This window comes from Haplochromis burtoni, unplaced genomic scaffold (assembly GCF_018398535.1).
Source record: "Haplochromis burtoni strain Fernald_Lab_line unplaced genomic scaffold, NCSU_Asbu1 Contig_42, whole genome shotgun sequence".
NCBI lineage: Eukaryota > Metazoa > Chordata > Actinopteri > Cichliformes > Cichlidae > Haplochromis > Haplochromis burtoni.
Genome location: NW_024582403.1, coordinates 989,524 through 1,003,081, shown reverse-complemented (window position 1 = coordinate 1,003,081; position 13,558 = coordinate 989,524). Strand labels below are relative to the sequence as shown.

Sequence of the window (13,558 nt, the reverse complement as noted above, 5' to 3'; positions counted from 1 at the left end):
AAACACGATCACACTGACTCAGCTCTGTATTATTCAGTGGGGCAGGCCACTTTGGTACAGTCAGGTTTGTAATAGCTTCAGTGTTCCTCACATTTTCTGACAGAGTTGTAGGGTTCAGCCCCTTAATGAGAGCAGAACAGACACATTAACCTTTTCTCAGTAGATTCTCCGCCGCTGGTGTATTGATCTCATTATTTTGTAGAGGAAGCTGTTCGCAGTGTGAGGCTGGAGTTGTGCACAGAGTAGTAGCACATTCAGAAGAGGTAGTTTCAGTTTTAATGAGCCTCGTTTTCTATTACACTTTTAAGGTAATATATTCACATTTTAATTTATGCTGTAGTGTCCAAACCTTGGTTACCCGATTAGTCTGTGGACAGAAAATGTGATAATTGGTTAATCATTTAAATAAACTCTGAAGCCAGATGGTGCTGACATGTAGTTTGGTTTATAAACAGACATGAGTTCTTAGAAAGAAAATAAATCGAAAGTAGTTTAAGGCTCTTACGCTCTCCGTTACGCACCTACTAAACTGACAGCCTCCCACTGTAATACGGGCTTTGCTTAAAGAGGCATCAAGTGTCTCTATGGTGATCAGGCAGCTCTGGCATGCAGTGGATGAGGGTTCAAATGTGTCTTTGCAATCTATATGGTAAGTGCCCCCTCCAGATTACATCAGCCGGTGACCCCTGGCTGGACCTCCTAAGACGAGATGTATAATTATGTCCACTCCGCCACTCGAGTAAGAATGGCGGTTTCTTGCACCCGTGTTTCAAAAGGATTCCGCAATATTTAAATTCAAATGTCACGACATGTTGACAGACCAGTGTCGATCAATTCTGATTTTAAAACAAAAGCACCTGCACAACTCCGATTACACACATTTGATGAGGTATTGAATCCTTGCAGGGGGATTAATGTGCGTCATCCACTCCAAAACTATTCAATACAATATCTGATGATGCCCTCGGCCTTTTATCAGCTGCCATGCAAAGGTTGCATGTTTTTTTTATTGTATCCGTTGTTTACTAAACTATTGATTGCCGTCACCCTCAACCATACCTATGCTACACCAGGTAAAAATTACCTGCAATTTGAGGAAGCGCTTCGACGGCTAGTAAGATCCATTTGACTTCATATCTGCTGAACTCTGTCTGCAAAGCATCTGCTGTTGTGTCCTCAGTGTCACCGTGAACTTGTTGACATGCTAATGTTTGGCTGCTTCTCCTCAGCACATTAAGAACCGACATTGCAAGAGAATTTAGTCTAATTATTATTATTATTCTTTTTTCTGAGTTTGTTGAAGAGAAATAATGTATCCATGACAGGCTACGGAGAACCTTTTATGCACTTTGAACTCAGCGCGGAGTTCAAATATAGCTGTTAGTTTACTGTAGAGCGCCTGTTTCCCCTCAGTGAGCTCCCAATTAGTTATGACAAGAAGGGCAACAACACGACCCATGGCAATCAAGCTCGTTTTCCATGCGCCTGAGGCACAGACAGGCAGAGATGCTGACACCTATTCCAGGTCTGCGCGCGGTAAATGTTGGCTAATCACTTGTTTGCAAAGCGCTTGTCGGAGTCACCAGACACGGACACTCTCCATCTGCACATTTCTAAGTTGGCGAGCCAGTCTAGTGTTGCTGCCTATTTACTGATCTCTGATAAAGCAGCAGCAGCCGTAGCCCTCTCAGTCCACGGGCTGTATGGCACTTGACTCAAAACCAGGCAATCTGGACAAATAAAGTGCCTTTTGTGCTGCAGATCAATGAAGTCAGCCCTATTTTAGACAAATGTATTTGTTGCCATAGCAAAGTTTCCAGGGAGACCAATAGGTCGGGTTAAACGCGAAGGGAGAGAGACACACACACACAAAAGAAGAGTTAAAAAAAGGTCAGTCTAAAGTTAATTGGACCAGCACACAGTTGCATATGCTCCACGTTGCATTGTCTGCTTGTGCTTTTTCTGGTCAAACAGCCCCATGTACATATCTATCTCTATAGATATAGATTTGGATATATGCAGAGAGAGAGAGAATGAATGATTGGAACATAAAACCTCAGTGCTGTGCGCAAAGGTTAAAAAGAAAACCCCGGCAGTTAACTGCAGTGACTCTTGGGGACTCATGTAAACCCAACCTGTATGATTCCTTTCCTCACAGGAGCAACTGGTGTTCTTTCTAGCTGGTTCTGCGGAAACGCACAATTTGATCTTATTGGTCAGCTGCATCTGTGTGCCATCTATAAAACGCACCACAGGCGCTCCGGAGCCGAGACCGTCTGAGGGCGCAGAGTAGCGCCACGGAGCGCACAGACTTATCCGAGGTGAGAGAGAGAGGGGGGGAAAAGCACACCTGTTACTGAAGAAACGAAAGCAAAGTGAAAAAAAGAGGACTGCGTCTTCCTCTGCATTGCTGTAAGTATCATAATTTTATTACATAGCACAGATATCAACATTATTGAGCTTTTCGAAGCAGACCAGAGGAAACATGCAGGCACCTGTTGAACTGTCTTTTCATTACGGAGTTTTCTCTTAAAAAACGAGTTCATGTGATCGTTCAATGTCGAAACGTATCGAATATCTATATGCAGGAGCGTTATTAATGCATTTGGTAAAATAATTTATATTTGTGAGCTTTTCTTTTCTTGTCGTCTTCCCGGAACTGAAATTAAATTAGATTAAAGCATAAGTGCAAATTAAAAGTTTCCAGTTACATCATTAGGGAGAGTTTCTAATTCAAAGAATGCACTTTTAAATTTTGCTCATTAAAACGTGACCGTGCGATCGGAAATCGAGAAGTAAATCCTTTGTTGCTGATTTATCCGCAGACTGATTGCGTTAGTCCGTAAAGACACTCTGTTATCTAAAAACTACACAAAGACTTTATTCCATGTGTTGGAGATTTAATGTAGCTGGATTTATTTATTTTATTTTTAGTAATGACCTGTCTTTTGTCCGTTCAAAGGATTCTCTCCTATTGTTTATAAGCCTAGAAAACCTTTTAAAAGAAGGGTTTGTCCGTATGTTCGACACTAAACAGAAAGTTAAGCTCAGGTTCAGTGCGATAACGCTATAATATTTCCTGTTTACTCAAGTCTTATTCCTGTAAACGCCTGCGGTCCTAATCACAGACTGCGTTTCAGCGCGAAAGCACTCAGGTGATATTTTTATCCCTCTTCTCCCCGTGGAGTGACGCTCTGATCGTTTAACCCCCCCCCTCTCCCTCTCCCCGCCCACCCATGTGTGTTATTAATTGCAGACACACCTGACTGCACCTACTCCACACATCCCACTTTCCAGTGGGGACCATGTGGGTTCTGGATAAGATCCGCGGGTCGGTGGAGAGTGGTGTTCTGCGACAGGGGGAGAACGGGGACAAGAAGGGTGGCACCCCGACCTACAGCAACGTCCTCACCCCCGACAGGATCCCAGATTTTTTCATTCCTCCGAAGTTGGTGAGCTGCCCCCCAGAGCCCGAGATCCCCGCCGTAAAGCCCAAAGAAGGCCTGCACCCGTCCACTTCTGAGCACACCATCGGTAGTGGGAAGATCAGCAGTCCGAGAAGCCCACGTTTGGTAGCCAAGATTGCAGGAGACACCAAGAACTTGCTGAGAGCTGCAAACCGCCACATTATACAGATAGAGAGTGCTGATGATGTGGTGGCTGGAGACACTAACGCAGACCCCCAGTCGCAGACTGCAATGTCTCTGCCTTATGTCCCCAAGACCCAGACGTCCTACGGGTTTGCTACCTTGAAGGAAAGCCCCCACACGCGCCGTAAAGAGTCGCTGTTCCACTGCGAGCTCACCAGTCCCATCACCTCCCCAAATACGCAGAGGAAGACTCCGGGCAGAAGCAGCGACACGGGAAACCACCTGAATCCAGCTGACTTTAACACCTCTCACATGAATCCCTACCGATACTTCAGCGGCGGAGAGAGCGACACCTGCTCCTCAGCCGAGTCCTCCCCTTTCAGCTCCCCTCTGCTCTCTCGCTCCGCGTCCCTGCTCAAGATCTTCACCCATGAGACGCAGGCCAAAGTGGTGAAAGCCAAGCGGACTTTCGCACGCCACAGCTCCCTCTCCACCGACGAGTGCAGCTCGGCCGAGCCCAGCCCCAACGTCCAGCGACGGCTCCACGTCCCCACCTATCACGGCGGCGCTGGAGCTTCGGACCACGGCCTCCATCAGGAGCACACCATCAACCTGCACAAAGGCGGGACAGTGCGGATCAGCGTCAACTACGACTCCAGCACCTCCCGCCTTCTCATCCGCGTCCTGGCGGCGGAGAGTCTGTACGACAAGCACTTCGACATGAAGAGCATCAACTGCTGCGTGTCTGTCTACCTGAACCCGGGCAAGCTGCAGAAGCAAAGGAGCAACATCATCAAGAACAGCCGCAACCCGGTCTTTAACGAGGACTTCTTCTTCGACTCCATAAGTTCGACTCAGGTGAAGAGCCTCTCCGTGAAGTTCAAGGTGGTGAATAAAGGCACCAGCCTCAAAAGGGACACCTTGCTGGGAGAGCGAGAGGTGCCTCTGGGGAAGTTGCTCTCAGGGGTTTAAAGCTCCAGGAACTGAAGGTCAAAGGGGGGCAAAGAGCGAGGATACAGATTAAGCTTAAATTAGATGTTTGCACTGGTTTCTATGTTTTATTTATTCTAACAGTGACCATAAAGACAGAGGGAGACGACAGGGAAGGACCTCCAAGAATGAAAACCAATCCCATAAGGAACATCAGCTTTAATAAATCTAAATAAACACTAAGAGCACTAAATAACCCAGATGTAGCCGATATGTGGACACCTCAAGGATTTATCATCCCAAGCTCTGCCTAACTCCATCTCCCATTAATGAACACTCATTAAACCAAGCTGGGCTGAACAGCAATGGTTGAATTTGACACATGAAAGGTTTTCTTTCTGGCCGGGTCTCCCAGCCAGCTCCGGTTCAAAGGTTGGAGGACACCTGTGCTTCACTGCGCTCATCTGTGCGTGCCACGGTTTTATTATTGTAATGTGGCAGAAATCCGCAGCAGCACTGGATGCGATTCCCCATCTCGCCATGTGCTGCACGGGCACAGAGATGCTTTTGTGAAACGGTGGGAGCTTTGAAGTGGCACTAGAGCCTGATGTGCAAATGACCCTTTGATCCCAGTTGCCAGAGCAGCCCACATTTACATGCCCATCAAAAAGTACAATTATAACACGATTGATCTTGTAAGAAACACTAAAGTCTATGTTATAACGATACAATTAAGGATAACTGAACATTACAGAACATTTACAAATGTGGGGATCCTTTCCTTCAGCATCAAACATTTTAAAGAAAGCATTTGTCGCTGTCTTTTTGACACGTCATTGAACGAAACAGAGCAAAACCACCTGTATTCTTACAAGCATGCAAAATATGAAAAATAGCCTAGGTGTAAACAAATCATTTCTCATCTATTTTGATTGCAGAGCAACATTCGGACACTATCCATGAAAAAAATCTTATGTTAGAAGCAGATTTCTTCACCTTAAAATATTCCTAAAGCTTAATTATAGACAGAAATGACTTGTTAAAATGAGATTTTTATTAGTGAGCAGTAATGTTTTTGGATTTTAATATTTTTAATAGCCCCCAGTCATGTCTGTAACCGTATGAAACACAGCTATGAGTTAATGAAAGTGGAGCAGCAAGGGAAACTGGTTGCAGTATATTTGATATACATATTTATCTGGTTGGTGAAATCCTTATACTGTGATGAAATAGCGGTGTGGGCACTCCAGTTAATAACAGTCCGTCAACATGCAGTCAAGTCCAGTGTGGGCACCTTGATTAAACATCGACATCGACTCCAAGACCAGTTGGTAATTCTGAACTACAAGATAAAAACGCAGGCAAATACTCAAATGGTCTTTCCCTCATTTAAAATTTCATTCCAGGTCGCTTCACTCTTCATTGTTTACTCCAAATCTCAACAGATATGAAAAAAAGTACTCATTTTAAATATAGTAGCATGTAAAGGACATTTTCTAGTTTGATTATTACAAGTGAGTGTAAGGTTTACACTGGACAAAGTGCTGATTTGCTGTTTGCAGCAGGACAAGAAAGTCGAACTTTTTAACTTTTTAATTTTTAAATTTATGCAACAACACAGTACTGTCCAATAGTCACCCCTCATTTCTTTATCCTTTTAAGGAAAATGGGAAATAAGTGCAGCGATTTGTTAAAACGTGCAAACATACGTGGAAAAACAGTGTGTGCAATTCTAAGGAGCTTAAAAGTCAATATTTGCTGTGAACACTTTATATTCATCAACACAGCTGGAACTCTCAAAGGCAAGCTTTCTGCTAATTTCTTTAAGTGGTCTTCAGGAATAGTTCTCCAGGACATTCAAAGCTCTTCTTTGGATGTTGACTGATCCCACTCTGCTTCAATAATTCTGATCTGGGCTGTGGAGAGGCCAACCCATGACTGATAGTACAGCTTAATTTTCTACCCGAGTATGCTTTCACTGCGTTGTTGGTGTGTTTGGGATCACTGTCATGTAGAAAAATGAAGCTCTTGACGATCAGATGCTTTCCAGATAGTACTGTACGGTGGATTGAAACCTAGTGGTGATTTTCTGTGTTCACATTTCCATCATTTTTGACAAGATCCTAGTTCAAACGTAGCCCCGTATCCGTATGCCCAGTAGGACAGTATGCCTTTCAACTAAAAAAGATGTGAGCAAACGATGGTTTGTGTGATCAGCCGCTAGTAACAAAGTACCAAAATATACTTATTTAAAGTCGGCTCATTTCTAAATTCGTCTTTTATGTGTAGACACATAGGTCAGTGGCTTAACAGAGTCTGAAAATGGTCAGGTACAAGGACTGGACTGAAGATGAGTGAAAAAGCTGCCGAAGGAAAACTGTTGCTCAAGGCCACCTTAAAAATGACACGAAAGCCTGTCTCCTTGGGAGCAAATGAATAAAGAGATGAAGGGTGGATTGAGACTTTTGCACTGTACTGTACATTTGCCTTGTTGGCAGTAGACAAACGATCATACCATTGTGCATTGTGTAACTTTATTCAATGTCTCATTTGAGCAGATTAGAAAACTCGTGTCACAGCAAGTACCAGCTGCACAGTGTGAACATGGCGCTGGTCTTTGCATGATGTGTGCAAGGATTAATTAAACCCTAAAGCCTTACACTGTGGGTGTACGTGAGTGTGAGTGTGTTTTGAGCCTGATTTCTTTTCTTTTTCCTTTTTTCGTCCAGAGTTGTTAATTTTCTATGTCGTATTTTGTAAACTGAATGCTTTGAAACGACTCTTCGATGTATGTCGGGTTTGTATTGTGTATATACACTTGTCTGTGAAATGCTAATTATGCACCAGCGAGGGAGAAGTGCTTATGACAGACATTTTCAGATATACGGTTTCATCTTTAATGAAGTCCGATGGGGAGGAAGCAGACGAGTCAGGAAAGAGACGTCGAGAGAACAACCTTGTGTGCTTTAACGGGAGCAGCCGCCCTGTCTTCTGTTGCTGTTCTCTGTCGTCCTTCTGAAGAATTAGAAGAAATGGGAAGTGATTGCAACCTCGAGTGCCCAGCAGAGGAGAGCGACTTCACAAAGAAAATAAGTCAGAGACATCAGACTGATGCAAGTTACTGAGAGTTCCTCACACGTCCACCCAAAGCTTCGTTTAATTATACGAGAACCGCTCTCACCTGGTGTTTGTAGCTCACTTGTAGCACCACTATCGTCGTGCTTTATATACAGTGACTCTGTTGGTTGGTTTGTTATGGTTATGGCGTGAAACTCTGATCTGTTGCAATCCCTGCTGCATACTTGTGTGCAACATACAGTGCCTGCTTGTAGACTTTGTTGTTGTTTCTTTTACTCAAACTTCCAAATTGTTTGGTTGTCGATGTTTCTTTTGCATGCCTAAAATGTTCCAGTAGTTTCAGTACTAAATCTCAGTGGATTCTTATTGTGCTTTTGTGGCTCTCCTTGTGCTATAGGTGAGGATTTCCTAATACACTAATGTGTATATAAAACTGCAGCTAATATATGGAGGGTGTGTTTGAGTGTGTTCAACTTTTATAACTGTTTTCATGTGGTTTATCTTTTAATAGAGTTGAAAACAATGCCTTTATCTGGTATTTCTGCTTGGATGGGCTGTGCTGTTCTCGGTTAATATGTCACAGGTTCATACTCTGCAAATTGTGAGATAGACCCTCATCACTACATACATCTTGTAACTTAAATAAATTCAACCAGTTAATTATTTTTTTATCACAATGAATGCAAACCAAAGTACAAACTGGAGTTTTAAAAGTTTTTCTGAAGAATATTTTACCCGAATCTTTTATTATTCACATCTGACTCGCTTCATTTTCTTGTCAGCTTTTGGATGATATTTTGAACTGAAATAGCAAGGAGTAGAGGAGTGTAAATACCTGGGGTCAGTCATCCAAAACAATGAACGGTGCACAAGAAAGGGGAAGAAGAGCGCGGAGCCGGGGTGGAAATGGTGGAGACGAGTGGTTTATAAGATGGTAGCGAGATCTGCTATGATGTGTGGTCTAACAAAAAGACAAGCGGCAGAGGTGGCAGAGTTGAAGATTTTCATTAGGAGTAACCAGAATGGACAGGATTAGTAATGAGTATAGCAGAGGGTTGAGCGGTTTGGACATGAGCAGAGGAGGGATAGTGGATATTGTGGACAATGGATGTTGAGTATGGAGCTGCTGGGCAGGAGGGAAAGAGGAAGATACAAAGGAGATTCGTGGATGTAGTAAAGGAGAAGCAGAAAGATGACGTGACAGAGATAAGGTGAGATGGAGGCAGATGATCTGCGATGGGGACCCCTAAAGACGGCAAGAGCCGAGGCCAACAGGACTCGAGTTATTCATCTTAACTTTGACATTCAGGGAAAATGTCAGACCACTGTTTGAATTCTTCCTTGATGTCACAACTTAGCAGTTAACCACCAGGAAAGAGCTAGCTGATGATGGAGCTTGAAAAAACAACAGTAATAAGCTCGAACACACCATACGTACCAGATGTTACGACAGTTTACCCAGCAGCTGTCAGGGTATTAAACTACAGCATCTCTAATCGCCACTGCGCCTGTGCAGCTAACCTTTATTACATCAGCAGAGGAATTACCAGAATCAACTTACTACAATTAACTTTCCCATTATCCACCCTGCTGTTGTGGTGGAAATCAGTCTGTATATTTCTGCACTCAATAGCTGTTTAATTAGACACAGGCCAGAGAGGCCTGACTGATGACATTTAAAATGAGAATTGAGAAAAGTGTCAATACCTGTGTGTCTGTGTGTGTGTGAGAGAGAGACTGAGCTGAATATTATACTGACGCTGACTTTAGTCACACTTCTCGCTAAGATTTGCTTGAAAAATATGCTGTATATATATATTTATTTTATTTTATTTTATTTTAAATACACTGTGTTTCTCAAGTCTTCCTGTCTTGACAGGTTCGCTCTGAAAAATGCAGCTGCAAAGTGCCGGTCCGTTACTTGATATCGAATTCCTTCATTTCTCTGGTGGAAGTTGGTTTCCATGTGCAGTTGTTGTTCTTGTTGTGTTTCTGGACCTGTGCAGGTAGAGATTTTTATACTGTGACGCTTCAGCCACTTACAGATGTTCTCCAGTTGCTGTGTTAATGGGTGTGAAAAACTTTAATTAAAAGTGAAATTCAATGAATTCTCCTTCTTATCTTGTTATTGGTTTGATGTTAATGAGTGCACCGACTTCAGGTGATATTTGAGCATGGGCTGCGGTTCTTGATCAATAAAACCTCAACTCTAGTTACAGTAGATGTAGTAAATGTTCATACATTTGTACAGACCTTTTATTTGCAAGGTGCATGTGACTGGAAGAATGAAAGCATCCATACGGTCCTGAAGTTTTCCCTCAAAGTAAATGCTCTATAATGCAATAATGAAATAATGAAAGGCATGTGCCCAACTCTCCTGCTTTCTCAAAGTAATCCCAATTTTCCTCCTTAAAATCCCACATCCCTGATTTCAAGCCTCCGTATTTGCTCAGTTGTTGCTCTGTATGCATCTTCTTAATGATTCAGAATGAGCAATATGTGAAGGCACAGGGTATATATAGATTGAGACATTAAACCTCTTACCTCTGACGTGTTGTCTGTAATTGCAGCGTAAAAATACTGCACAATCTTTCCATCTTCATTATCCTCAGGGAGGAGTCAGTCTTGGATTTGTTTGTTTGGAGAGGAAGCACGTGGGAAACATTCGGAGACATGAGCTGTTACATACGCCGGTAATAAGTGATGCTAATGTCACATTTGTGTTCCTCTGCATGCTTAGTGGTCGCTTGTTGTGATGAACCCAAAGTGAATGAGTCAACAGACAAATCTACAGCTGCCCTCAGCTCTACAAATAGTTTTCTGTCAGTAATTTATTTAGTTTTTACATTTGGTGGGATGGTTTTAGAAGTTTCTGTTCACGCCAAGTGGTGAAAGTTGGCAAAAGTGAAGCAAAGGTTGAATCTTATGTGATGAGTGAAGTGAGAACATATCATCAAAAGTACCCTGAGAAACTGAAGGAAGAAGTCAGCGAATCTTCTGAGGACCAAGGCAACTTTCATGGTAAATAATGATGTAGAGCAGGAGTGCTCCAACCACCACACACTGCTAGATGCCATAAATATGGAGATCTGCACTGTAAGAACTGTTAATTCTTTCCTATAATTAAGTCAATAATTGCAGAGACGTTTCAGCATTAACAGTAAATCAAAGTGTCTGTTACAAAACTGGGGAAAAAAAGCGTGCAGGTGTTATAGGTCTTTACCACAGAGCTGCAATGAAACGTTTGTACTTTAATAAACTTAAATGAATTTGTTTAGGTTTGTGTCATTTAAATAATTTGACTGACATATAACTGCTATTTCTGAGTGTTTATAAAAAATAAATAAATGCAAATTTATATTGCCTAATTAAAAAAAAACAAAAAACGCCAAACCTGGCAACCTTATGACACAAGGCTTAGCTAATGGCTAACATTAGCCGACATGGCTTACAAACAGTGCAGGATGGAGAAAAGCCACAGAAGCATTTCTTTAGTTTAACTCCTGATAATTATGGGAGATCAGACATTATAGAAATACAACAACCTGCAAGAAGGTTACCCATCAACCTGAATAATACTGGATTAGAGCAAACCTGTTGCCTGGTAGGTCATTTATTATTCCGTCACTTGTGTTTTCTTAAAAACTCTTTTGCCATTGCATTTCCAAGGCAGGCATACAAGATGAACATCCGTGGCCTCAGTGGTGAAATGCTGAGGCATCTCAGTTTATTGCATGCTCTGTTTTGAGCTGTTTGCCTACCTGTCGAGGTGCCACCCTTGCTGTGTTTGTGTGAAAAGTGTAACTGGACACTGGAGGTGGCAAGCAAATATTGTCGATTGAGGTGTTTCCACCGCACAGACAGACAAATAAACTAAAGTCTGGATTATGGCAGCTATCTAAACTACTCTCTCTCTCTTGCCTATTAGATTTCAATTTTCTTATCACTGTTACCTTTAAATTGAGCTGTGACTAATGGTTTCTGCTTTTTATTACTGTGGTGATACTAAAACTCCTGTTCAGGTCACAAACACCAGTTTGATGTATCATTTCAAGCCTGGCTCACACAGTTTAAAAGAAGGATGTAGCCACTGTGACATCACCCAGCAGTTAATAAAGTCCCCTGTGAATGTTTGAGCTGAGCATTATCGCTGTGACCATGCTGGTGTTTTTAAGCTGGACCTGATGAGCAAGGAGCGTGTTTGCAGAGGTCACCGAGCACAGGAGCTAAGGAGTTACTCCCTGCTGGTCATTAAAAGATGTAGGTTTAAGGAGCATTTTGTCTACAGCTTCATTTTTAAGATCCAGAAGCTACATTCGTCTTTTATACTTGTTATGGTTTAGACCAGGGGTGGGCAACTCCAGGCCTCGAGGGCCAGTGTCCCTGCAGGTTTTAGATGTGTCCTTGAACCAACACAGCTGATTTAAATGGCTAAATTAGCTCATCAACATGTCCTGAAGTTCTCCAGAGGCCTGGTAACAAACTAATCATGTGATTCAGGTGTGTTGATCCAAGGTGAGATCTAAAACCTGCAGGACACTGGCCCACGAGGCCTGGAATTGCCCACCCCTGGTTTAGACCAACTGAGAGCCTTCAAAAACCAAAGTTTTCTATTTAGTTCTTTATGTTAATATGGTTAAAAGTAAATCTCCATAGTCTCCCATATGAAAATGCATTAAAATACTTTTTTTTATAGCCCAGTACAAAAGTCTTAACCAACAGATTTGGCCTTGGCCATCTGTGAATTTGTTTTTTTACCTAAATCATCCACCTGGATAATCACAGGTGTCCTCACAAAGGCAGTTGGAGCCGATTAGTGTCCGCTGGCCTCATCTGCTGCTTCGAGTCACCGAACTAAACCTCCTCGCTGTGTTTGTGCTGTCAGCGCCTTTTGGAACATTTGAATGGATTCTCGGAATAATATTATATCCTGCTGTACGGTGCAGATAATCCCAGATGTTTGTAGTTTGGTTTTGGTGTGTGAAATTCTAAACTTGCCTTTATGTTTACTTAGCGCGAATTAGCACAGGTGTGTCTGTCTATTGCACCCATATGGTTTATAAATTCAGTTTGCTAATGAAGCCTGCTGATAAATTAGCACCCTTTTATCCATATAAGCCAACTTCAGACCTCAAAAACAAACACGATGATTTCCAAAAAGTCTAAAATAAGTGGGTGATCGCATGGTGGCTACGCCCGCCTTTTATACTGTTTCATGGTCGATCCCTTCATGCATGTATCAGTGGAGCGGTACGTCTCGGTGGTCACAGGTCCGATTTTTAGCATCTCTCCTTTCGGCTCTAGAACATCTGCTCATGATTTAAGGAGAGATTCACAGAAGCCACAGCACACCAAGCTGACATACACATATCCACCCATGTAAGCTGGTGTCAGAGTGACTGATGGAGAATCACAAGTGTAAGCACTTTCTGTATCCTCTCCTCCACCACCTCATTCAGAAATTGAGTTAGCGCAAACAGCTCTGCCAGCTATGATTGCACATTTCCACTAGTTATTATTCAGAAATCCACACAAGCAGCAGACTCACACAAACCCTTCCTTTCTCCTTATTATTCCCATCCTTTCTCTAATTCATCGCACGTGCACACGCAAAAATACGATTAGGTTTCTCTTGGCCAGCTGCACACGAGGTGGTACCAACGCATTCACCCGCTCACAGTGAGGGGAAAGAAAATGTTTTCCAATATGCTTCATCTGCCATCGTTCGTTTCCATCGTCTGCCCAATGTCTCTCCCAGCTTGTAAATTGATTTATAATGCTGTCCTCTCCTGAATAAGGGTGGAGGTGGGTGGGGGTATGATGGCGGAGACACAGTGCAGGCTAAAGGTCTGGTATTGGGTGCAAGGTTCAGGGTGTGACATGGCGTCAGAAATGAGAACCTACGCTTGCTGGGGCAAATTTGATTGGGGCAATTTTCATCTCTGGCTTTCTTCGCAGGA

General features: G+C 42.8%; 1 protein-coding gene across 1 annotated transcript; it reads left to right on the top strand.

The window, feature by feature from the left end:
- The first annotated feature begins 1,360 nt into the window (after nucleotides 1–1,360).
- LOC102307496 (C2 calcium-dependent domain-containing protein 4C) lies at nucleotides 1,361–11,963 on the top strand. The gene is made up of 2 exons (XM_042220066.1): nucleotides 1,361–2,412; nucleotides 3,257–11,963. The coding sequence occupies exon 2, from the start codon at nucleotides 3,306–3,308 to the stop codon at nucleotides 4,560–4,562; it is 1,257 nt and encodes a 418-aa protein (XP_042076000.1). The 5' UTR covers nucleotides 1,361–2,412; nucleotides 3,257–3,305; the 3' UTR covers nucleotides 4,563–11,963.
- The last annotated feature ends 1,595 nt before the right edge of the window (nucleotides 11,964–13,558 follow it).